Source organism: Typha angustifolia, chromosome 11, assembly GCF_048772165.1.
Source record: "Typha angustifolia cultivar Huaian chromosome 11, ASM4877216v1, whole genome shotgun sequence".
In the NCBI taxonomy this organism is placed as follows: domain Eukaryota; kingdom Viridiplantae; phylum Streptophyta; class Magnoliopsida; order Poales; family Typhaceae; genus Typha; species Typha angustifolia.
In genome coordinates this window covers 12,538,213-12,562,218 of record NC_133249.1, presented here as the reverse complement: position 1 = coordinate 12,562,218, position 24,006 = coordinate 12,538,213, and the positions used below count along the sequence as shown (strand labels likewise).

At 35.7% G+C, this 24,006-nt stretch overlaps 1 protein-coding gene across 1 annotated transcript; it reads right to left on the bottom strand.

The window, feature by feature from the left end:
- Window positions 1–2,168: 2,168 nt before the first annotated feature.
- On the bottom strand, window positions 2,169–7,203 carry LOC140770577 (sorbitol dehydrogenase). The gene is made up of 6 exons (XM_073111828.1): window positions 6,996–7,203; window positions 6,613–6,680; window positions 6,154–6,390; window positions 4,775–5,065; window positions 2,622–2,809; window positions 2,169–2,509 (listed from the first exon to the last, which is right to left on the bottom strand). Exons 1-6 carry the CDS (start codon window positions 7,102–7,104, stop codon window positions 2,317–2,319), a joined length of 1,086 nt encoding a protein of 361 aa, XP_072967929.1. The 5' UTR covers window positions 7,105–7,203; the 3' UTR covers window positions 2,169–2,316.
- Between the last annotated feature and the right edge of the window lie 16,803 nt (window positions 7,204–24,006).

Below are 24,006 nucleotides of genomic sequence, written 5' to 3'. Positions count from 1 at the left end.
TCCTCAAATAAAGGTCCCCACTTCTCAGCTAACTTAAGAGTCATCTACACGAGGAGTTACTATATACAAGAGAAATAAATCATCACACTTTCATTTTTATGTACCAGGAGAATATTTGATGATATTTATTTTCATTTTTAGTTTTAGTCTATTCTTGTAAACATTTGGGGAGTTATGATGTATTTTGATTTTCTTAAACTTTTTTGCTAAATATATTTTTGTTTTGTGGCAAGTTTCATATGTTGGGGGTTTCATATAATGTTAAGTTTCCAAATTTCATTTGCCGGTGTTTTGTTAGTTGACTCAAATGGTTAAGTTGTCAAAATTGACTCATTTTCTTTGAATCCAAATTTTGTTTTCTAAATTTCAGTTTCTGATCCAAAGTGTGACTTGATTTTTAGCATACAGTTTTGTTTCAGTTTTAGATTTTTTTTTTTTTCAGTTTCTGAGAAACAGTGTATATCAGAAACGCTTTTCGAAAGAATAATTTAGTATTGAATCACTTTCTCGGAGGGTAGTTAATGAATCGCTTTCTCAAGGAGCGATTCATATATTCATTTTACCAAAGAGGCATTTACTAGTAGCGCTAACTTGATTGGAGTAGTTTAACAATAACTTAGAGTTATTTATGAATTACTTTCCCATAGTGCGATTCATTAATTATTTTTCTCAATTACTATAGGGATAAGACTTAGTTGATTAGGCAACAAGAGTCGCTATTTCAGAAAGTAAGTTTCTTATTGTACTACTTTGGAAAATACTTTGAATAATATTATATTTTGGGAAATATATTTTACTATACCAGTACTTCGGTCAAAAAACTAGCCTATTGCATATTTACATTATATTGGATCCCTAAAGAATAATTATATACAATTTACCTCTTAGCTATTAAAAATTTAACAATTCCAACCCTAACGGAAGGAATGCAAAATTTATTGTAATCATAATTTTTTTTTATATTAGTTAAATCTAATTAATCATAATTAAATCTGAACTTAAACTTTGAAAAGACTATTTTGCCCTTGTAACATTGGTCCAAATAGTTTAAAAACTATCTAATATTACTCAAGGAACATCTATTTAATAAAACAATCATTGGTAAATATTTTAGGACGAAACTTTTGTATCCATTTAGTATACCAACTGAACTTATCACCAAATAGCGCATCTTTAGCTAGCTAAGCTAAAATCATGAACTATTCAGCGATTTATATATAAACCACTAAAAAGTTAAGTATTTTTACGAACAATGAAATCGTTGAACAGTTCAACGGTTAATTTTTAGTCTCCTCCGTATAAGTGAAAAAAAAAATTCTCACATTTCTATCTTAGTTACTCAGGAGAAACACTTTATTTAGTGCTTTCATGAATAGTAAAGTAACTGGATAGTTTAGCTATTTACCTTCTATATAACCAACAAAACAGTGTGAATTTCAGTTGAGCTAGCAAAAATAAACCTCTTTATAATAAGTTTAGGTGGTAGACTAGAATGACAAATAATTTGTTAAGGAGGCAAATTTTGGTCAAAAAAAAAGACTACATTTTACACTTTAAACATTAAGAAAGAAGATTATTTAAGTTATTTATATGTCTTTATTAATTTTAACGCTAACTGCTAAGGATATTTTGTTAAAAGCTAACCTATATGTGACAATTATGATATTTTAAAAAATATTGTAGCAATTATGATATTTTAAACTTTTAGTAGCAATTATGTAAAAGACCCCTATAATATTAGGACATAGTGCATATATGTAAAAAATTAATTAATATTTTAACTAAGATAAAAACAATAAACTATTTTATCAAGTGGTTGTGTAGCAGATACAGTAAAATATGAGCAGCAAAACCATTAGCATAGGTTAATGCTTGCAATCTCAAGCATTTCTATACCATCAAAAGTTTTGCTTTTCCCTTCCATTAACCAGAACAGTTTGAATAATGCCATACTGTATATTTTAGAAGTCAACCAATATATTTCTGTTAAAGAAGATGATATATATTGTTAATCTTCTAAAAAGATGGACATGAACCTCGTTAAGCCCCATTTAATCTCTATGTTTGGAGATGCTGCATGTCCTCTTATCTATCACACTAAAGGCATGATAAAAAAAAGGGTACTGAATAAAGGAGTCTAGCAATCCAAACAGAACACATACATCATATGATCATAACCATTAATTATTTTATTGGTAGAAACGGAGTCAGTCTGTGTGATTCATCATACAATGCCATAGCAGCAGTCCAATTTCTAGTGAAGATCGAAATCTACATACTGCACACTTCCTTCACTCTTTCAGCATGTCCTGGAAGCTAGATATTAAACATCACCTTGATGGCATCACCACCACGGGCGCTGACCTCAAAAGCTTCCTCCACCTCCTTCTGAGAGAACCCAAACCTGTGAGTTATTAATGGCTTTACGTCGATCTTTCCTGATCTGAGGAACTCAAGGCATAAAGGCCAAGTGTCTTTGTAGCGAAAGATGCCAACGATATCAACCTCTCTGTCCAAGAGAATAACGAGAGGATTCTCTAAATTATTGCATTACATCAAGATAAAAAAATTTAACTTGAAGATCAGAAAGAGAAGGTGTGAAAGTAATAGAAACTTAATACCTTGCTGCAGCTGGAGTAAGGGGAACTGTCATCTCGTTGTGGCCCATTCCTACAAGGCAAACTTTACCACCAGGACTAGTAGCATTGAGAGCAGTTGACATGGTTTTGCTAAAACCAGCACAATCAAAGCTCACATCAATGTCAGCATCCATTGATTTTTGTATACGAATGACATCCTCGTCAATGTCCTACAGAATGAACTACTAAATCAACCATAATAGAATTATATGTATCTAGCAATAATAAAGATCATCAGTGAACTAAAATAATGCAATGTTCAAGAAAAGCAGATGGACTGAGAAGCCGGAAAACAAGAATTGACCAAAGAAATTAGTACTTAATCTTGTGGGGAAAACTTCGCCTATCACATATTTTAAACGCAAAATATTTCTGCGTGAACTTTGTAGTACTTGAATATATACTTCAGCTCTTCTGGCAAACACTATCAGAGAATTTATATATTTGCATGTTGTATAATAGTATTTTTATTGTCTCTGATGGCTCCCAATTCTCATCAATAAAAGACTGTCTTTTAGAATAGCATAGGCGTGTTATGCTAGTTTGAGATTTGGTTCCAATACCAAGATATGTAGTTAGACATTCCTCATACCAAAGTAATTAATGATCTGCAGAGATATGAGGCTTAAAGTACTCATAATCAACCCAATGGCCACTTCAGCATCGATCATGCTAGAACGCCTAAAGGTTCTGGCATATGTACCAAAGAAACTTAAGAGGTTATGTCAAATTTTTCGTGATTCATAGAAAAGTATACTACCAAACACAAGGAAAATTTACAACCTCAAAAATAGTCCAATATCATAAATTGCCTTAGCTTCTACTTAAATTGCATATGTCAAACCCTAAAACATAGAACTAAGTTAGGGAAACAACTATTGCAAGAGATGAGGAGATCAGCATAAAGGATGCATACAGCATGCTTCGTAAGACCCCTTGAAAGATATTTGCTGAAGATATTTCTTCACAAGGATAATTCAAAGTGACAAAGAGAATTACTTAAACGACTTAGTAGCATGCATAATATGATAAAGCTGATTCATTTTCTTCTGTTTCCTTTCTGTGACTCGCACCTCATCAAGGGAAATTTTAGTCCAATAATTTCCTTTTCACACCTAATAATTGATAGCTTCTGCAATGAGTCCATTAAAATATCCCAATAATTATTAGAAGATTTAATTGCCAGATTATTATAAACTTGGGAAGTTCCATATACAAACTACAGAAGAAAATTGTACACCCAAAACTTTTCGTCCCTCCTGCACAACTTTGTTTAACAACAATCCTCCTTCCATGAAGATCTCTTTAGGTAATCATATTTAACAAAAAGAGAACACAAAATGTGAGCTCCTATCCACATCTTGCATCTTTCAATGGCTTCCAATCTAGGCATAATGCTGTACATTTCCCTTCCTATAGATTTTCTGAACTGATTATGATTACTTTCTTTGGTTGTCCAAGATTCTACATTGGGTGTCATATCTTCTTTTGTATAGATGGCCTCATTGATAAAGCTGGCCAGCCTATGTGGCTCCCTATATTTCTTTTGTTTATTAACATTGCCTTGACAAAAAAACGAAAGTTAATATCTTCAACCCTATTCAGTCTTCCAAGCATAGAAACTCTTGAAAAGTTCACTCACAGTTCCACATGCGAGTACTGTGCATAAGAACAACTTCCACTCCACCCCAAGCACCCGCATGACCATGTCTAACCCCAAACATCCAAGTATCAGTTTTCAGTATTAATTTCTTCAATTCATAACAAATTTATGAAAAATATAAATGATCCTGATTTACTTCTGCAAACATCCATAAACTAATTAATTTGATGAATGTTTGAGAATAAACTTATTACTAATATTGAAATATGATTAGCCAAGGAGAGAAACAAGTCCATGAGATCGTACAGGCTCACATATTTGGTTTAATTTCATTTCAAACTATAAGTTCAAAAAGTAATTGAATGAAAAAAAGGGTTGTAGAAGTAGAACAGATAAAGTGAGGCAGTATGAAAGATGTCCCCCATTTACTGTGACAATGCATGATGTTAAAATATTAAACAGATATCTTCTGTGATAAAGCATGATGTTACAAAATTAGATAAAAGTAACTATTGATAACTAGTAGTAGAACCTGCATGCTCGTGGAAACTTTAACGATGTCATCTGCACCAAGAGATTTTGCAACTGACAGTCGATACTCATCCACATCTACAATAATAATTCTCGGGGAACCAAAGGCCCGAGCTGCTAGCAGTGTGACTAAGCCTATCGGCCCAGCACCCATGATTAGCACATTCTTCTCCGGGCCAATATCAGCACGACGGCAAGCATGGATTCCAACACTAAGAGGCTCACACATCGCGCCTTCCTCCAAGCTCACATTATTAGGAAGCTTAAAACATAAATCAGCAGGATGAACCACCTAGCAAAAGGAACCTAACATTAACACTCATAATGACAGGAGTATCTAAAGTTTGCCAAAATAACAGAGAGCTCTGTTGAAGTCTGAACATATAGCAAGGTTACATCTCATTTTGGAACAATCATAAATATCATAGGCGTATGAATGAGTATCAGAAAAGAAAAGCTTAAAGTTTGAGCCTGTTAAAACCTTATACAAAATAAGACATTAAGAATGAAAGAAACAGATCTAGGAGATTATCAAGCTTGCTCTATAATTATTCAATAAACAGGTCTTGAGAAAAAAAGATGTACGAATGCAGGGTTTGATACTTGAGCAGTGATTAAATGCATACCAAATATTAGTTGAAAAAAAAAAATCCTAATTGTTGATAAACCAAAGGGTATAACAAACAAATTTTTAGGGGGACTTGATTAATCGGTTAGTAATCCAAAATTCGAGCACTTTTTCAGGGCTAATCTTGGCAATCTAGAGCTTATGATTTAAATACAATATAAATTGAAATGAGACGATATATTACATTCTTGCGGGAAGATCTGATAGAAACATCAAGATTAGGCAGAGTGGGTGAAAATGAATGCCACATAAACAAAAGTTTAAGTGAAGATATAACTCACTGCAGAGGAAATGAAGAACTTAATGAAAACACTAATGGCATTGTAGGAAATTAGCATGGATAGTTTGTTTTAATTCACGGGATGAGGGATCCATGTGAGGTACGAGAATAGACTATCTTACCTTAGAAACATAGAGGGATAATCGGTACTTCCGGTCATATATCTAGTGTATTATACAATCTCAATCATTGTCTTGTTAGAAAACAAAACAAGAGGCTTTCTCCTTTACATTGAAAGATGATGGGTGTTTTCCTGTTCAAATTTCTTTTTGTTTTCTTTTAAAAGAGTAGCAAGATAGTAATATCACCTAAAACAAGATAGATGCATACCAAGGTGGGACGAGTTAGTAAATTGCATCTGAATTTAAAATCATGACCTGCCTTAGTTACTATATGTAGTGACCATGATATTCTAGCAAATAAAAAAAAGCAAAGATTAACCAGAGAAGAAATAATCTATATTTTCAGAAACCTGATTTGCAAGGGAACCATGAACAGGAGGAGTGGCAAAAAACTTCATCTCAGAGCAGAGGTTGTAGCGGCCACCCTTGCAGTACTTGCAGCGCCAGCAGCTGATCCCGGGTTCTAGTGCTACACGATCACCCGCAACCAGTGACTTTACTTCGACGCCCACCTCTTCTACAACTCCAGCACATTCATGCCCAATGACCATGGGCTCTTTGACGACAAAGTGAGCACACCTCATTGTCTGTCATATTAGAAAAAAGGATTAGCCACTGAATCCAAATGAAATATCCATTGAACTATTATTGGAGAAACAAAATGGAAAATGGATAAACAAGGAAACAACGAATAACCACTGAAAGGGGTAACAGTAGTTATTTCCCTGATCAATAATATGATCTGCACTTGATGATAGCCAAAGGTGGTGGTTACTGGCTAAGAGTACGCAGGAGAAGAAAGATAGAACCTTGAGGTAATGAACATCACTGCCGCAAATGCCAACAGCCTTCATCCTCACTCTAACGTCATGAGGGCCTACATAGAATTTAATTTCGTTCACAAGGGGTGAGTCATCAATTATGCAGAACTGAGTTGCTATAAGAAGAGTATCTAACAAATCAAGACTACTATCATGTATGAATCCAAAAGTACAAACAGCATAGCAAATCAAATAATTCTTGATTTGAACCAAAAAATTACAATTTTCCAAGATCTTATCTTAGCCTTAAACAGATTAAAGGGCATCAAAATCTAATCGCAGCATCTTCATCATCCTCAAAAATCAATTATATAAGAATAAAATTTAGAACAATATAAAAGGAGGAGGAGGTGGTGGAAAAGGGGAAGTACCAAGGGGTGGGAGTTCAAAAGGTTGGATCTTGAGGGTGTTAACGGACACCAGCCAAGCTGCCATGTTCACCTCTTTGCCATCCGCTCCTCCTTCGCCACCTTTCCCCATTTCTCTGCTTCTGTAAGTGTGTGTGTGTGTGTGTGTGTGGGATTCTTAGGTATGGATGGCTATAGGAATATAGAAATGGAAGGGGACTGGAAGGCAGCAGTGGAGGTGTGGAGCGGAGCCAAAGAAATTTATCAAAAAAATACACACAACTTGCTTTATTATTATTTACACCCTACCGTTTCCATTCCGTTATTTCTCGTTCGACCCCCTGTGTGCTCGAAAACATTTAGTTATTTTATCCTAAGAATAGATAATATTCTATTATTATTTAAAAAAAAAACTTAAAATACACCTTATTTGACTTAAAAAACTTATTCGAGAATATTAAGAACACTTTTGAAATGTTTTAAGCAAAACACTGGATCCAATAATAAATATCATGAAGGTAAGGGTGTGAATGATAATCTGAGAAAAGTCAGGGTGTTTTTTATGAAATTTCTAAAAGAATTATTATTCCCCTTATCCGTGAGAGTAGATTATGTGGATCACTGATAGGAACTAGGAGGAACTTCCTAACCGTAGCTTCAGACGATGGAGAAGCATCCAATTACAGGATACCAAGTACTTAGGCTAGAATTCGTCAAATGAGGACAAACGAATAACCAAATTTAGTAAATTGGTACCTTCCTCTCCCATGTAACCTTCCGATATGGATACAATAGTCGGGCTGCCTAATAATGAGATAAGGATAAGGATTAATTAATTTTAGTAAAGTTGGCAGGTATTTCTCCTGTAATTAAGAAAGTTGGAGGGTCAACTCCAAAACTCAAGCAATAAAGATAGTATATTTTCTTAGTGTTTTGGTGGCTCGACTTAATAACTCCACTTCAATCAATTAACGGCTTGGGATAGTAGCTTGGCAATGTGGAGGCTTGCAGCAACATCTTGATAGCGTTTAGTTAGAGCAATAGCTTAGAGAGTATATAATTTGAAGTCTAGACTAAATGACTTAGTATATTGACTAAAACTTGGTAAAACTTAAATATCTACCATTTGGGCTCTTGAATGATAAAAATAGATGATAAACAAAAATTACATTCTCAAATACCATAATTTTCTATGACTTATACTTGGCAGCATTTGATTAGATATAAATTAATATTTGTCAAGTAATCAAATATAGCAAATTTCTAGACCTAGATAGCCAAAAAGTTTGCCAATAAAAATCTATGGCTGACGATTTTGACGGTGCACGATTTCTTAGGCATAGCTATGAGTAGTGTAAACGAGCCGAGCTTGAGCGAATTGGGCCAGCTCAGCTCGGCTCGACAACTCATGGGATGGTCGTTGGTGAAGATGGAGAGCGAAGAGCCTGAGTAGTAGAGATGGAGCAGTGACAAGTGACCACTGGAGATGGTTACCGGTTGATCTAGGAACAAACAAGTCGGTACCTATTAAGGAGCAAGGTAGATTTGGCCTAGAAGATGACGACGACACAGAGAAAAGCATTCACCATTACAGATAGGAAGCTATACCTAGCCTTCTTGAACACAAACCAGAATGCGGTGGAGCCAACTGCTAAGAGAATTGCGATGTTCGATCTGTTGTCACCATAGGAGCACATCGGTGCGCCACCGCCAAAGGTTTAGTGGACACGTCTCCAACTTTTGCCGGGAAGGGGCGTTGATGCGACTGCAAAGGTTGTCAGATCGACGATGGCTAACCAAAAGTGGTGACCAATAGATTTGAGGGGAGATGGAGAGTTTGAGGGAGATAAAGATGTTTTAGACTCTGGCAAGCCAATAGGTTTGAACTTTAGGGAGATAAGGATAGGTATATACAGATCATATTAGATCCAACGATTCTAAAACTTACACATGAGTCTAATTGAATCGAGTTTGAATGAGTTAGAGCTGGCTTGGCTTTGTTCAATAATCCTTTCGAGTCTGAAATCTTGGCTCAACTCATTTAGAGTTCGAGCTAAGCCTACGAGCCTTACGAGCTAACGAGTTTTTTTGACAGCCTTAGCTATGAGGGCACCTATCAAATAAGCTCTTTACAAGGAGGAAAACTTGCTTGGAAGGTCGGATGAGACCAATATTGACAACGACGGCCATCTGCACATTGAGAATTCAATAATGGGGGGCTGCATGGTGTAGCCTTCCCTAGAAGTCTTGAGTACTCATGAAGGTGCATATAGCACGAGAAGGACCCAATATAACTTTCTATACAAGCGTGACATTGACACGAAATCACCAATAAGCGAGTCACTCTAATAAAGTCAAAAAAACCTATACAAATCGGTAGAATCATGCTATAGGCTCGTTAGAAGTAAAATTAACTTCTTAGAGAGCAAGGGGACTCACCCATGGTTTGGTGGGTGGGTTCCGATCGCTTTGATGATGGTCCAAATGGCTCGAATTTGGCAACGATAATTTCAACAAAGAAGGATGGGGGTGGGGACGCCTCTCTCTCCCGTGACTACTAATTGATAGCACTACGCCACAATTTTTTTTTTCTATTTGTTAAAACATCATAATAAAATAAGAAATTTTAAAGTTTTGAAAGAAATATAAAAGATGAAATATGTCTTTATTGATGGAAGCAATGACTCATCCAGCTTTGTGGATGCCCATAAGTATTATTGTAAGGATGAGTCATTGATTCTATCCAGATATTGTGTACAATGTGGTTGCAAAGGGTTTGTAGAGCTTTTCTTTTTTTTATCACTGAAGTCTCAATCTCAATGATGCTTCCAGAGTTGCCACGCCAACCCCTTTGCAAGGCAAGGCGCTCTGTTAAGATGTTGGACCATGAAGCCAACTCCTCTTGGTTCATTCCATCTAGTAAAGTAGTTTCCGTGTTGACTTTTAGCCAATTCAGTCCATCTAACTAGAACATTAGAGTGCAGTGATTCATAGGCATGACATACATCTCGTCAAAGTAATCATACATTAGATACAAGGCTTTGTCCCAAACCTACCATAAGAGCTATCAAAGAGAGTCCTCTTGCTGTTAGGGAGGGTACTGTCGACTTGAATCCAATTAAACAGAGCCTATTTATCGACTACGAGTAGTGACAAAATTACTCGTTGGTGACACCACGTACTGGATAGAGTAAGTTGAACCATTGTGAAAGCTAGAGAGAACCAACATAACTTCTAATGGAACAATATATATGATTTTGGGAGAACAATGCAAGGTCCAAATAATCCTCCACACATCCTCATCATCTATTGATTACATAATATTTTGTCTAAGGTAATAGAAAACCATTTTGGCAAAGGTAATGATGACACCACTAATTTTGGTTTATAATTAATTAAAAACTCATGGCTTGTTTGGTTAGATGTGTTTCTAGGTGTTGCATTGATATTTAACTCAAAATTATTATTTGGCTTGGTATACCCTACTCAAAAAGCAACGTCTTAAAATCTAATTTCACTTAGATGCAGCATTTTGACACTCAATTAAAGTGGATGTAAAAAGACTTCATCCGGCTAAGCTTTTACTTGTGTTTCTAATACCAAAATCTAGCCGTTTTTGTCCCCAAGCCAAACCCAAACCCAAACCCATCTCCCTTCTCATCTTTTCTCATCTAGTCTTTCTTGTAAGTTATAACCTCCTCTTCTCTCCTCCACCATCGCGGCTCTCTTCTTCGCTGTCGCATTACTGAGTGCTTCGCCTTCTCCTCTTCACCGTCGTATCGCCGAGGTAACTGATCTTACTCTCATCCTCCATTAATAGCTTCTGTCCTTGGGTTTTTTGTTTGATTAATGATTAGGAAGGGATTTGGGCGTTTGGATTTTACTTTGTTTTCTTTTATTTGCTTCACTTGCTCTTATAATATCTATCAACTTTGGTGGTGGTGGTGGTGGTAACGGAGGGCAGTGGGTTTGATAGGACTAGTGCCAGTGGTGGTGGTGGAAAGCAATGGGTTTGGTGGTAGTTAGACATGATCATCGGGCGGGCCGAGCCGGGTTTTTTTGGGCCAATCGGGCTTAAGTATTTGTTTACGGCCCGACCCACCAATCACTCGGGCTGGGCCCGGTTCGGGCCAAGCTACAATAGTTTAGTTTGTTACTGCCTGTCGGCTCATAAGAGATCGGGCTAGCCGATCGGGCCGGGCTAGCCCGACCCACCAATCACTCGGCCCAACCCACATTTTAGCTATTTTTAGAATTTTTTTTTACTATTAGCTTATTTTTAAAAAAGATATTTATATTCCTCTATTTAAAAAATAATTAAAATAAATTAAATTTTTTTAAAGGTGTGCTTAAAATAATGCAAAATGGTAAATTACTGTAGTAGAACGGGCAAAGTACTGTAATAGGCAGGCGGGTTTCCGGGCCGGGTCGGGTGGGCAAAAGGCTGATCGTGCCGCTCATGGGTAATTCGGGCTCGGGCCGGTTCAGGCCGGGCTTAGCTCGGTCCAAACCGGGTCGGGCCAGGCACGAGCGGGCTGGGCCATTTGATCAAGTCTAGTGGTAGTGGTGGTGAGCAGTGAGATATTTGTTTGATTAAAAATGGGATTTGGGTATTTGATTCTTGTTTTATTTTCTTTAAATTGCTCTTCTTTTCTCGTAATGTTGCTCCGACTTTGATAGAGCTGAGGTGTTTGCGTTTACTCTGCACAGCCTGTGTAGGTCAACATCTGGTTAACAATATCTATCTACTCAGACTTAATTGAAGCTCCAATCTCTACTTTTGGATTTAAGTCAAAAACTAAAAAGGTCCAAATTCTATTGACCAACCTTGGAATCTTTGCTTAAGTTTTCTCTTGATTGCTTGATGGAGAAGGAAGAGGAAGACTATCGGTCACCAAGAGGAAGAAGAAGAACTAGTGTTTTTTTTTTTTTTCTGAACCGTTGGTTATTTGAAGAGGGTTAACATGTAAAGAGTGTAGTGTTTGGAATTCGTGATTGATGAAAATGGTGTATTTATGAGGGTTGGTCGATTGTATTGAGAGAAATGAGTAATAGAGGGTATAATCTGTATTAACGAGGGTGGGTCCCATGAGTCATGTACTCATGTGTCAACATTTAAGAGGGTTTTTGCACTCTTAGCCATATGTGTCGTATGAAAAGGAAAGGAGCATACTAATATATATATATATATATATATATATATATACTTCTGAGCTTATCGAGCTTAGGCTAACGAGCTAGCTTTGGTTAGGCTCATTTCGAAATTAATTTTGAACCCTTTTTCTTACTTAGGCTCAGCTCAGCTCAATATGAGCCAAGCTCGGGTTGAGCCTCAACTGAGCTGAGCTTGAGTCGAACCTAAGCAGCTCATTTATTTTGATAGCCCTAAATTTAAGTAATGTTAAGAGTAAAATTGGAATCGACTTGAATTCATATTGAAATCTTTATTCTATTTTCATTTTATTTATAGGGGAGTGAACTTGTTTAAAAGTAAAAAGAGGATAAAAAGATATTTAGTTACTTGGCTAGGAGTCCCTCCCCTCAACTCAAAGCAAACAAGGTTAAAGAGATCGAGCAAGTACTTGGAGGAAGCGCTCTACAAGTGTCTTGTTAAGGGTTGGAGACTAGGAGCTTCAAGCATGGAAGCAAATGTAGACATGGTGAGGTCCCACATTTGATCACTTTTTATTTTTGAAATCACTCTTGAATAAAGGAACAAAGAGTTGGTATTTGACGAGATTTGCTTTTACCTTGTCAGGTATGTCAGCTTCCCTCGTTCTTCATATCGTTTTGTCTCATGATTTTGGACATTTGTCATCTATCTAGAGAATAACATCTCACTTGAGCCTGTGATGCCATGACAACTACTGAGGTATCTTTGCTTAATCACTGGAAAAGATTGGTTCCCTAGACAAAGTCCACCTCCTTGATCTAGTAGATGAAACCCAGATGAATTCGAATTAATATTAAATATGGCTAGTTTGACTTGAGGGAGGTGTTGGCAGAGTTGTTTAGATAGCGGAGAAATTAGAATTTCAATTGTGGGTTGTAGTCTCTGACCTCAGTCTCAAGGGTTATCTTAATCTTGAACTTTCACTTGGTGAGTGGAATGTGACTACAATATATACTGCTCCTTTATCCCTAATTTCTGCAAAAAGATTGCTGCCACTTTTCTCTCGAGGAATCTCAATAAGTTTTTATAAATCGAAGAACATTTCTTATGCTATATTTTGCAGTGATTTCATTATTTAAATATATGACTTATATCTTTTTTGGGGGGATTTATTTATGAACATGTTACAGAAACACCAACCCACTCAGCTAAATTAGAAACCATTGGAACCTCCAAAATGGTATGTTTCAATTGTACAGAAGCTAAAACTGAAATGCTGAACATTGGAAATAGGCTAAAACTGATCTATTACAAATGGAAATCAATCAGAAAAAACTTCATTTTTGGGGATATCAATCTATTTGATGAGTTTCAGTGGGTTTTGGTTGAAAATAATGAGTTTTCGTCGAGTCTCAGTAAATATTCTTGAACTTCTATGCATTATCTGAAGTAGTTTTTGTTGCAATTTGAGAATTATGCTGTTCTTTATGAGTTTTAACTTGTGACTGGATATGCAGAAATGCAGTTCTCTAGCTGAAATTATTGATGCATATTTACAACATTTTAAATCCTTGCCTCTTACTCTGATTAAACACTTGATCTTTGTTCTCTTTGTTTTTAAGTTACCTGTAGTTTTTCCCTCTATTCCAAATGTTCTCGAAAGTGATGTATAAATGGCATGTTTCTTAGCCATTGTACCACACAGGTGTTAGATTTGGTTAGAGGAAGAAACTAGAGTAACATGCCATATAGAATTTTATATCAGAGTTGATGTTACGGTCGCCTTTGGTGAAGATGATTTTTATCCGATTTAATAATCTGGATAGAATTTAGCACGAAACTTGCGAAGGTAACTGGGATTGATCCAACCGTTGGATTGATATGAGATTTGAATATGTTGTTCCTATGTGAGTTAGGAATCCAATGCAATTAGAATTTCGTCGATTGGATGAGTAAATCGAAAATTACGTAGGAAACAATGACCGAAGGTCAAGAGGTAGCGGGATGGATGTGGAATATGTCGTTAGGGTTATGGGAGATAATTATGGTATAGTGGATGGATTAGTACTTTGAACTAGATGATGTGGGAGAAGAGAGCTTCCAAGTATGGCTGGTCGCTAAAAGGAGGAGGAAGAAACGATGGAGGATTAATCTCGATCGTAGACGAGAACTCAGATTAGATTTTAAGGGGAGGAAAGAGGGAGAAGTTGGATCAAGCCTAGATGAGAGAAATAAATTTCAATGATCAATAATCCAAAGATGCTGCTTTTCCATATATTTGGAGGTTAGCTAGATATCTAAAAATCCTAAACAAATCCTATTACAACTCAACTTATCTGTCGCGCATTCAAATGCACCTCGATTGCGTCTAAACGGCCAAAACACATTCTTTATGTACGAACGTGAGATTAGACGTTCAAACAGCCAAAATGCGTTCTCTATATGTGTGAACGCGAATCAAGCGTTTGAACACCATCCATTTACATTCGAACACACTTGCCAGTAGGACAGAGGACTTATCGCAATGCTCGTGGACCGATTTACTATGTCTCCGTTGTTGACGTTGGTCAAAGAGGCCACGTGGATTGGCCTGGGTCTTCGGCTAATGTGACCTTGATCCCAAAGCCTTTAGAGTATCTTTTTGGGGAGGGGGGTATATTACAAAATTCATTCATTTGATTTATCATTAGAGAGATTGAGATTAACGTCTCCAGAAGACCAATGGCTGGAGAGATTAAAAATGGAGGGGTAGAGAAGATTAGATCTACTATGAAAAGAATTATCTTATCTTTTTAAAATATAAACAGAACTTGATGCAAATTGAAACGGTTTAATCATGTTCACTATGCACCTAAATCAAGAACCGCATCAATTGACTTTTTTTTGCTTTTACTATGATACAGTGCACAATTGGGATGATGAAATTTGATGAACTTTTGCTTCATCGACATAATTAGCAACTTAATTCTTTCATTATTAAATGCAATTTGACTTGCTTGATTTTGTGTTCAGAAGGTTGTGCTATGACCCTATGAGCATGCAAATTTTGCAGTGACATGATTTTTAACGTAGACTGTGTAAGCAGCATCTTTTTAGTTGGATTTGATTACTTCAAAAGCAAAGTTGTTATCATAAACCATATCTTATTAATGAATAAGCTAGCATAATTTTCAAAATCATATATCGCATTCTGTTGTTTTTTATTCCTTCAACCATTTTAGATGTTATTATTGACAGTTTATTATGGCACCCTACCCATAGTTTTGATCCATCATAAGCATCCACACATGGGTAGCACTCAAATGGCACTTTGGTGTTATTATGTGACAAATCCTCCATCAGATTATTCTCTGAGGGAAGAAAATTGTTTTTGAGTGCTCTTTCTATTACACCTGCATTGCAAGTAAACTGCATGATCTACTTTCCGTGGCTTCTCTTGATCATTCTAACTAAGGCAATATTAAGAATGTCTTGTATATAGAGAATTCACTCACCAATACATGCATGCTTTCATTTGCATGCAATTGTACAATACGGGGCTCAAGATTCTCTATTACAACCTGCTATTTTCTCTCTGGCATGATTTTGAGAAACTCTAAAGTAGAATTGATTTACAAAATTTGCTGGTATTGGGGAATTCCCCAACATGCTTAACTCTATGTGGTGCTAGAGTTGCTTCAAGTGTTCAGTAACCACATATCCATTGGTTTAAAAGTTTCTATGCAACTTCTGCTCATTGTCAAATCAATTATTGTGATGTTGAAGTGCTATGTACTGTTGATATTTAATGTTATTACAAGATCCAAGTCTACATCTGGGCAATGTTTCCACAAACTTGAATTAAGCTTGTAACACTGATAATTTACCTTGCAAGTTATCCATAAGGAGGGCCTTGATTTTACTCTATGCTAAGTGAGTTTATTTCAGTAAATAGCTATAGTCAACAACATAATATACTGAAAAATACCAATGGATCAACTAGGATAAGAGACTAGGGTGGTTCTTGGACTTAAAACCAATGTAGACATTGTCTAGACATGGGTGATGGTTCTTCCATTTTGACAACTGAATTTGATCAGTATATGGTACCTTCTTATTGCATTTAGTCAATTATTCTGTTTTTATCTCACAAGTTTGTGCTTGCTTTTTGATATTAGGGTTGTCTATTACTTCTGTTGTTTCACATTGCTGGTAGTGTTGTCTATTTGTTGTTTTCTTATCCACTATATCACCATAATGTATGGTGTTATATACAATTCTACCTGCTGTTGGTCATGTAGGTAAAATGCAAAAAATTGTAAGTAGATCATTAACTAATAGATTAAGATGGAATATTTGAACTACAGCAGAATGTACTACCATGTCTTCATGTAATTACTGTAGGCTTTTTCTTTCCTTTCTCTCTTATTTGAAGTTGTCTTATAACAAGTCTTCTTGGCCTAATGACTATCTTTTTCACTATTGCTTTCAGGAATTATGGCCAGAAGAGACAAGAGTCCAACAGTGAGTGAAGATATGATAAACCGAGTGACAAAGACAACAAAATTAAATCCCACGTTTGTTTAGCCAACATACAATGCATGAAGATAATGATAAATATCGTCCACATCCTCACCACAAATATCACGTTTTGGGCCATTACATAAGCCAATAGTTAATAAACAATATTTAGTAGAGAGCTTATCTAGCGGAATATCACGGACTTAACGTTTTTAAGCATTTTGACAAGTCTGCGGTGCTTTAATTTCTTTATAAGATGAAATAAATCTCACATTAAAGTCAGTATGAAAGTAAAAATAGAGAAAATTTTCACTGACACTCAGAGAAAGTAAAAAGAGAGAAAGTTTTCACCGACACTTAGAGAGAAATAATATTAATGAAATCTAACTTATATTTTATTTACTCAAACTTTAAATAAAATACAAATAGTGGTTTAAGTCTTTTATATAGGTAGAAAAATAACTTATTCTAATAAATATCTTTCGTAGATATTTAGAAGGGAAGGGATAAGATCGACGAGGTGTTGTCTTTTACCCTTATCTATCTAGCAGTGGATAAGCTTAAGGAATACCCAGCAGCGGATAAGATTGAGTTACTGAATTACTGTAGTGTCCCTCGGGTCTAGCTTAGTTATTTATATTGCTGATGTCTTTAACACAACTTTGATGGGGCGTCACAAGGAGCTTCCATAAATGGTATTTTATAAGAGAGGCAATATAGAGGCCCCAAACCATATTCCACTTTTTATCCACGGTTGGGAGATGCTTGAGTTGCCTTCCAAAATAAAATTATAGGCAGACTTCACAGTAATCTTACCATTAGGATCATTCCTCCATGCCCAGCTGTCCTTCACCTCACACATAGGCAGATAAATTTCAGCAATTTGCTTTCCTAAGATAGGCCCAAATCAAAGAACAAGTTCATCAGCATTCCAATTTCCGTCTTTTATCAATCTAGCCACTTTCTTGGACCCCATCCTAATTTCCATATTGAGATAAGTGGGTTTCCAAGACAAAGTCATGGTGAAAATCCATGGGTCATTAATGATCTAGTTATCTCTATTTCAAACTGTTTACCTAATTACTACAGTTTTTTGCCACATTAGTAATCACGTAGATTTCTTAAATAAATTGCTTCAGAAACTGGCTTATGGAGTCAGCCCACTAAATTTTCTTTTAAGGACTATGAAATGTTCTTATTAAAATGACTGTTTTCTAAGATATACTACCGCATTAGTATTTGACTATCCCACTTGTATGTGATTGTTATATGATGCAATTATAGTACGTTGATAAAATAATTTAAAATTATAGTAAAATAATTAATTAACTTTTAGCAAGCTTAATTGGTACCGAATCCCCTTTTTCTATAATAAATAAATAAATAATCTTTTAGCAGGATATTATTGGAAGTATCTTCTCTTGTAGGAACACATGCTGGTGGGCATGGCAAATGAGAGTTTTTCCTAGATCTTCACACTAAATATTATACAGATAGGTGTTACAATCCGACTACATGTGTTAAGACGAGTCAAGTTAAGTTAGTTAGTTAGTTTTATCTTATTGTTTGAATTTTAAATAAATCGGATAATCCGCTTGTGGATCTGATTTGCTAGAAATTTTTACTCTTATAAATAGGAGTTGATATATATCGATAATTATCATCGAATGAAATTTGCGTTTAACCAAGTTATTATTTTCGTTCTTATCTTTTATCATAGCCGTTAGATCATCGTTATCTCTCTAGGAGTATATCATAGCCATGGAAGCATCCCAACCTTCTAAACCCTAGCCACCTTCTTCCTTTAGCAGCCACTCTACCCTATGGCTGTCCACCACCATCCTAGGTCGTACGCCATCCTCTGACCACCACCGCAATGTCGGATATTTATTATTCTGATATTGCTATACTATTTTAACCATAACTTTTCATCCAGATCTCTGATTGACTCCATTCCAAATCCATTAGAACCCTAACTTCTGAGATTACTATCCTTTAAAAGCTTAGGATAATCTATTCTAAATTTGGTACATAATATTGATATCAAAGCCAACGTTCCTTAGATGATAGTAGACGAACGAGGAATGAGCGATCATAGAGGGTCAGGAACTCATCTCCGTTCCTATGAGAGTATCTCTGGTATCCCATCCACCGTGAGCGACTATCGACGACGAGCCACTAGCGTGGGCAAAAGCTTTTTTCTTCAAAATTTTCGGCCAAGTTGGAGGAGAACGCGAAGGAGATCCAAACTGTCCTCAAGGACTCAATCCAGGCCTTGATGGAGGCCTTACTAGCCACCCTCCACTAACCTATGCCACTAGCGCTGCTGCCCATGATGGAATCTGGCCAACTGCGGCTAGAAAACTCAAACCATGAGGGTGGTCGAGAGGAGCCCCAAACCGCAACTATAATGACTCCTCCGACCACGGGGGAGGCCCCATCGCAAGCACCCATTGCCTTCGCTGTCGTGCCGGAGATGCTGCCAACGCAAGGGCCGCGATCATCTTCCTCACATGCGGTGGAAGCTAAGGTCCCACCAGCGGAGATCCAGCCTCCACCGGCCCCAATCGCCATGTCTACTCACTTCACTGGACCAACCACATCCTAGACATGGCCTCCATTCACGCCAACAGCTGCTGTAAGACCATCGATGACAGCGGCTGTTGTTGTAGCAAACTCGCGGCTACGCTTAGGTGCGACATGAGCCGAACTCATGGGCCTATGAACCACGAGACCAACTCGACCCCGTGGTCACTTCGCCTGTGATGACAGACTACATTTTGGGATCCAAGCTTGGACTGTGAAGCTTGATTTCCCAAAGTTCTCAAAAGGAGACCCGCTAGATTGAACCTATTTAGCGGAGCAGTTTTTCACGTACCATGGCATGCTCGACAACTAGAAGGTCCAGCTTGGAGGGCGTGGCGATTAGGTGGTACCAATCGACTGAGTGGAATCGACCATTCGAGTCTTGGCAGAACTTTGCAAATGCAATTTGTGCTCGGTTCAGTTCGATTCAGTACGAGGACTTTCAGACCATGTTGACTAAGCTGACTTAGTCAACCACAGTTCGAGCTTACCGAAAGAAGTTCGAGCGGATATGCAACCGACTCACTAACTGGTCTAACTCGGCCTTGAAGAGTACCTTAATTAGTGGGCTCAGGCTTGACTTTCAAGTTAAGGTCAAGGCTTTAAAGCCCACTACTTCTGACGATACCTTCTCCTTAGCTGTTCTGATGGAGTCTAAGTTAGATTAGCCGAACCAGATCTGCAAGGAGGAGAGAAGAAAGACGACCTAAGTCCACAGTCCACTAGAGATGACGTTTGCCCCGACTTAGCTTGCACCTACAACAGATGATCACGCATTGCTTTTGTATCCAAGAAAAGGCTTGTGTTTTTACTATGATGACCGATTTACCCCCGATCATAAATGCAAGCGCCAACCACCGCGTCATGTTTCTAGGTAGACTCGAGAAAGATGAACCTAAATCCATTGATTGGCGCGACAAGTTGTATGAGTATAAGAACATGAAAGACTAGTCACCTTGAGGACAAGGTGTCAGAAGCGTGGTAGATTGTTACGATCTGACTACATGGATTAAATTGAGTCAATTCGAGTCGAGTCAAGATAGTTAATTAGCTTTATCTTATTGTTTGAATTTCAAATAAATAAGATAATCCGCATGTGGATCCGATCCACTAGGGATTTTTACTCCTATAAATAGGAGTGGAGATAAGTCGATAATTATCATTGAAGGGAATCTGAGTTTAGTCAAGTTATTAATTTCGTCCTTATCTTTTATCGTATCCATTAGATTATAGATGTAGCTTTCTAGGAGTAGATTATAGATATAGAAGCATCTCAATTTTTTATACTCTAGCCTCTAGTAGCCACCCTACCCTATGACCGTCCACCACCACTCTTAGTCGTCTGCCACCCTCCGACGATCGCTGCAACATCGAATATTTATCGTTCTGCCATATTCTGATCTTGCTATACTAGTTTAACCATAAATTTTCATCCGAACCTTTAATTGATTTTATTCCAAATCCATTATAACCTTAATTTTTGAGATACTTAAAATCCTAGGGTCATCCAATGGATAGACCGTACAATAACAATAGGTGAGTTATAAATTTATTTATTTGATTAAATGACTTCTAATCCATATAAGAAGAATCGATTTTTGAGATAGTATTTTTGTTCAATAAGAATTGTTAACTCGATGAGTTATCTTTTATAATCCTAGCAAGTTAAAGATTTTCTTTTGGAAGTAAAAATTAAAGATTAGTAGCTAATCCGTGAAGCGATTTACTATCTTACTATCTTACTATCTTACTATCTATGCATATCTAATCCATGAAGCGATTAACTCAGCCAATGGTTTTTGCACACGTGTATTATTATCTTACCAACCGTACATACATTATATCCAAACTTAATTAATTCCTATAAATTGGTTCAATTTCACAAAACTAGTAATTAACCTTATCTGATCTTGACTAAAGTACAATTTATTATTATTTTACTACTTTTAATTTAAATTAGATATTAAATTTAAATATCCGCATTAGAGACAAAATTAGAGAGACATCTAAAGTAAATTCAAATCATATTTTATTTATTAAATTTTGTTAATAGATATAATTTTAAATATGTTTATAATCCTCTGTAACTTTGTATCCAAATCTTTAAATTCGACCTCTAATTTAATTAAATATAATAAAAAATTTTATTTTACAATTTATATCTTATCTATTTTGTGAATTTTATAATTCTACCTCTTATTTTTTTTATAATTTTTATTTAACGCTCTAACGTTATTTTAATTAATGTTAATTAAATTACTAAAATATTCTTATAATTTTTTCTCATTTATTATTATTTTTTATCTATCTCCTCCTTCGTTGCCGTAGCTCTCCGCCTCTCCAACAGGAGAATAAAAAAAAGGATGAACTAAAAATTGAGTTACCTAAAAATTAAAAATCTCTGCTCAATGCAAATCCCGATGCAGAGCATGAGGACGAGGAACATGTCAGAGTGGAAACATAAGGCGACGACACCGAGTGAGACGTATGACAGCGAGGGTAAGAGATTTGACATCAACATGTGGGCCCACCAGTCAATCCAGATTACATCATGAGTCTTTGACCAAGATAGCCTCCTCACAAACTTATATACCCCCAGGTACTCAGTCCACCACTAAAAGGTACGGCACTCACATGCCATCCCAAGAGTTTTGATTTTTTTTTTTGGATTTTTATAAATCACAACTTATATTTTATCTATTTTATAATTCGTACCTTGTTTTTGTTTTTAAGAATTTTATAACGTATTTTTTATAATGTTTATTTAACACTCTAACGTTACTTTAGCTAACTGACATTAATCATATTATATAGTTTATGTGACTCTAATTTAGAGATTACTAAAATATCCTTAAAAGGTACTGACATAATCTAAATCTCCATAAAATCTTTCTTTTCCAAATTAAGCCCTTACTCCAAAAAATCTAAATCCTCTTATCTATAAATAAACCCTACCTCACACAACTATAATATTAAAACCCACAATCTATAAGAATCTCCCAAAATTTCTACCATGTACAAGCCTTAGAAGCTTTTCCCAACTTTATCTATTTTTTTTTATCTCTCCAGCTCAAACCCTTTTTTTCTCCATCTTTCCTAAAATTTTCTTCATCTCTCTCCTCATCTTTGAGGTCGCAAGCAATAAAATCGGCTTGACGTTTGGAGAGTTCTAAGATCTCCATGGCTTAGAATTTAGAAGCTCTAAAATTGGCTTGACATTTAGATGATTTTCTTCATAGTTTGAGAAAAAGCAATAAGTATGGATGTTTAAGTTATGAATAAAATTAGAGATAAGTACAAGGGTAATTTAGGAATGTTATAAATTATATAGTGGATTATAATAGAATATTATCTTTCTCTTTCAGTTTGATATTAAGTTAACTTAGCGTATTAAATAAATATTATCGGGGGAAAAGGAGAGTTCGTGTTATAAAATTTTTAAATACGGAGTGCGAATTATAAAATAGACAAAATGAAGGGCGTTATTTCCTTAATAATTTGTGCTGAAGTACGTTGACTCGCTCCCTATTTTACGATATTTCCCTCAATTATTGGATGAGCAAAAGGAGAGGTAAAGAAAGAAATCCACACTACAAGAATTTGTTATAAGAATGTCATTCTCGTACCATTGCTATCAACCTCTTTAAAACCCACTATTAATAGATTTAGTCCATAAATTTTTTGACCAAAGTTTGTGATTCGGATTGGCACGAAATTCCTGTCAAAGAGGGTCAAATTTGGCCACTAAGGCTTATTTTGATTGGCGGACAACTGACGTTATGTTTATCCCCAAGTTCATAGTTTGTTGAGCTATGAATAATTCAAAAAAAAAAAAAAAAAATAGAAAACAATCACACCTTATCGTACCGCGTATTTTAATTTTATATATACTTCTATATTATTTTTAATATATTTTTAAATGATGGTGTAATAATTAACTTTAATATAATATAAAATAAAGAAAAAGATTAGAAAAAGATATATTACATGGATGTCTTTGGTTTGCCGTAAAGTAGATCCATGAGATATATATCAAGGGTAAATTAGTAATTTAGTTGATATGTAGTATAAGATATAATTGCGATAGTGATAATAGTTTTAGTAAAGAATTAGTTACAATACTTAAATTCTTCTTAATATCCTTAAGATAAGTAAGGATTATTTAAACTTTTTATTTGCAAGAGTAATTAAGAGAATAGGTTAACTAAATGAGAGTGTTTTTAGATATTAAAAATAAAATATATTTATATGTATTTAATACATTTCCCTAAAATTTTTCCTTATATTAAAGGGAGATTGTTTGGCTATATGTTTGTTGACCCTAATGGTTGATAAAATTATAAAAATTTAGTCTCAAAGGCAAAAGAATGGGGTAGGTGCAGATTCCATCTCCCTTATTCCTCACAATATACTCATGTAATATGTGATTAGAATTGTTCATATGAATGTTACATTCATATTTGACTATTTAACTTAAGAATATTAGGACATGCTACATAAAATATATAACTAGGCGGATAAAATACTGATCTGATCAGGGTTTTACTTTGAGCTAAGTTAGAGATCTGATCAGGGTTTTACTTTGAGCTAAGTTAGAGCAGATAAAAATGCTTAACAGTTTAGTATTTTATTTAGAGCTATAGTAAAATAGTATTTTGTTTGGAGTCCAAGCCATTTTGGTATAATAATAATAATAATAATAATAATAATAATAATAATGATAATAAACTGGGATAGTTTGGTTAAAAAATAAAAACTCGCACTGGAGAAATCCAAAAGACAAATGAAGGATTGATTAACCAGCAAAGCCTCCAAAATAGAACAGAAAAAGAAGCA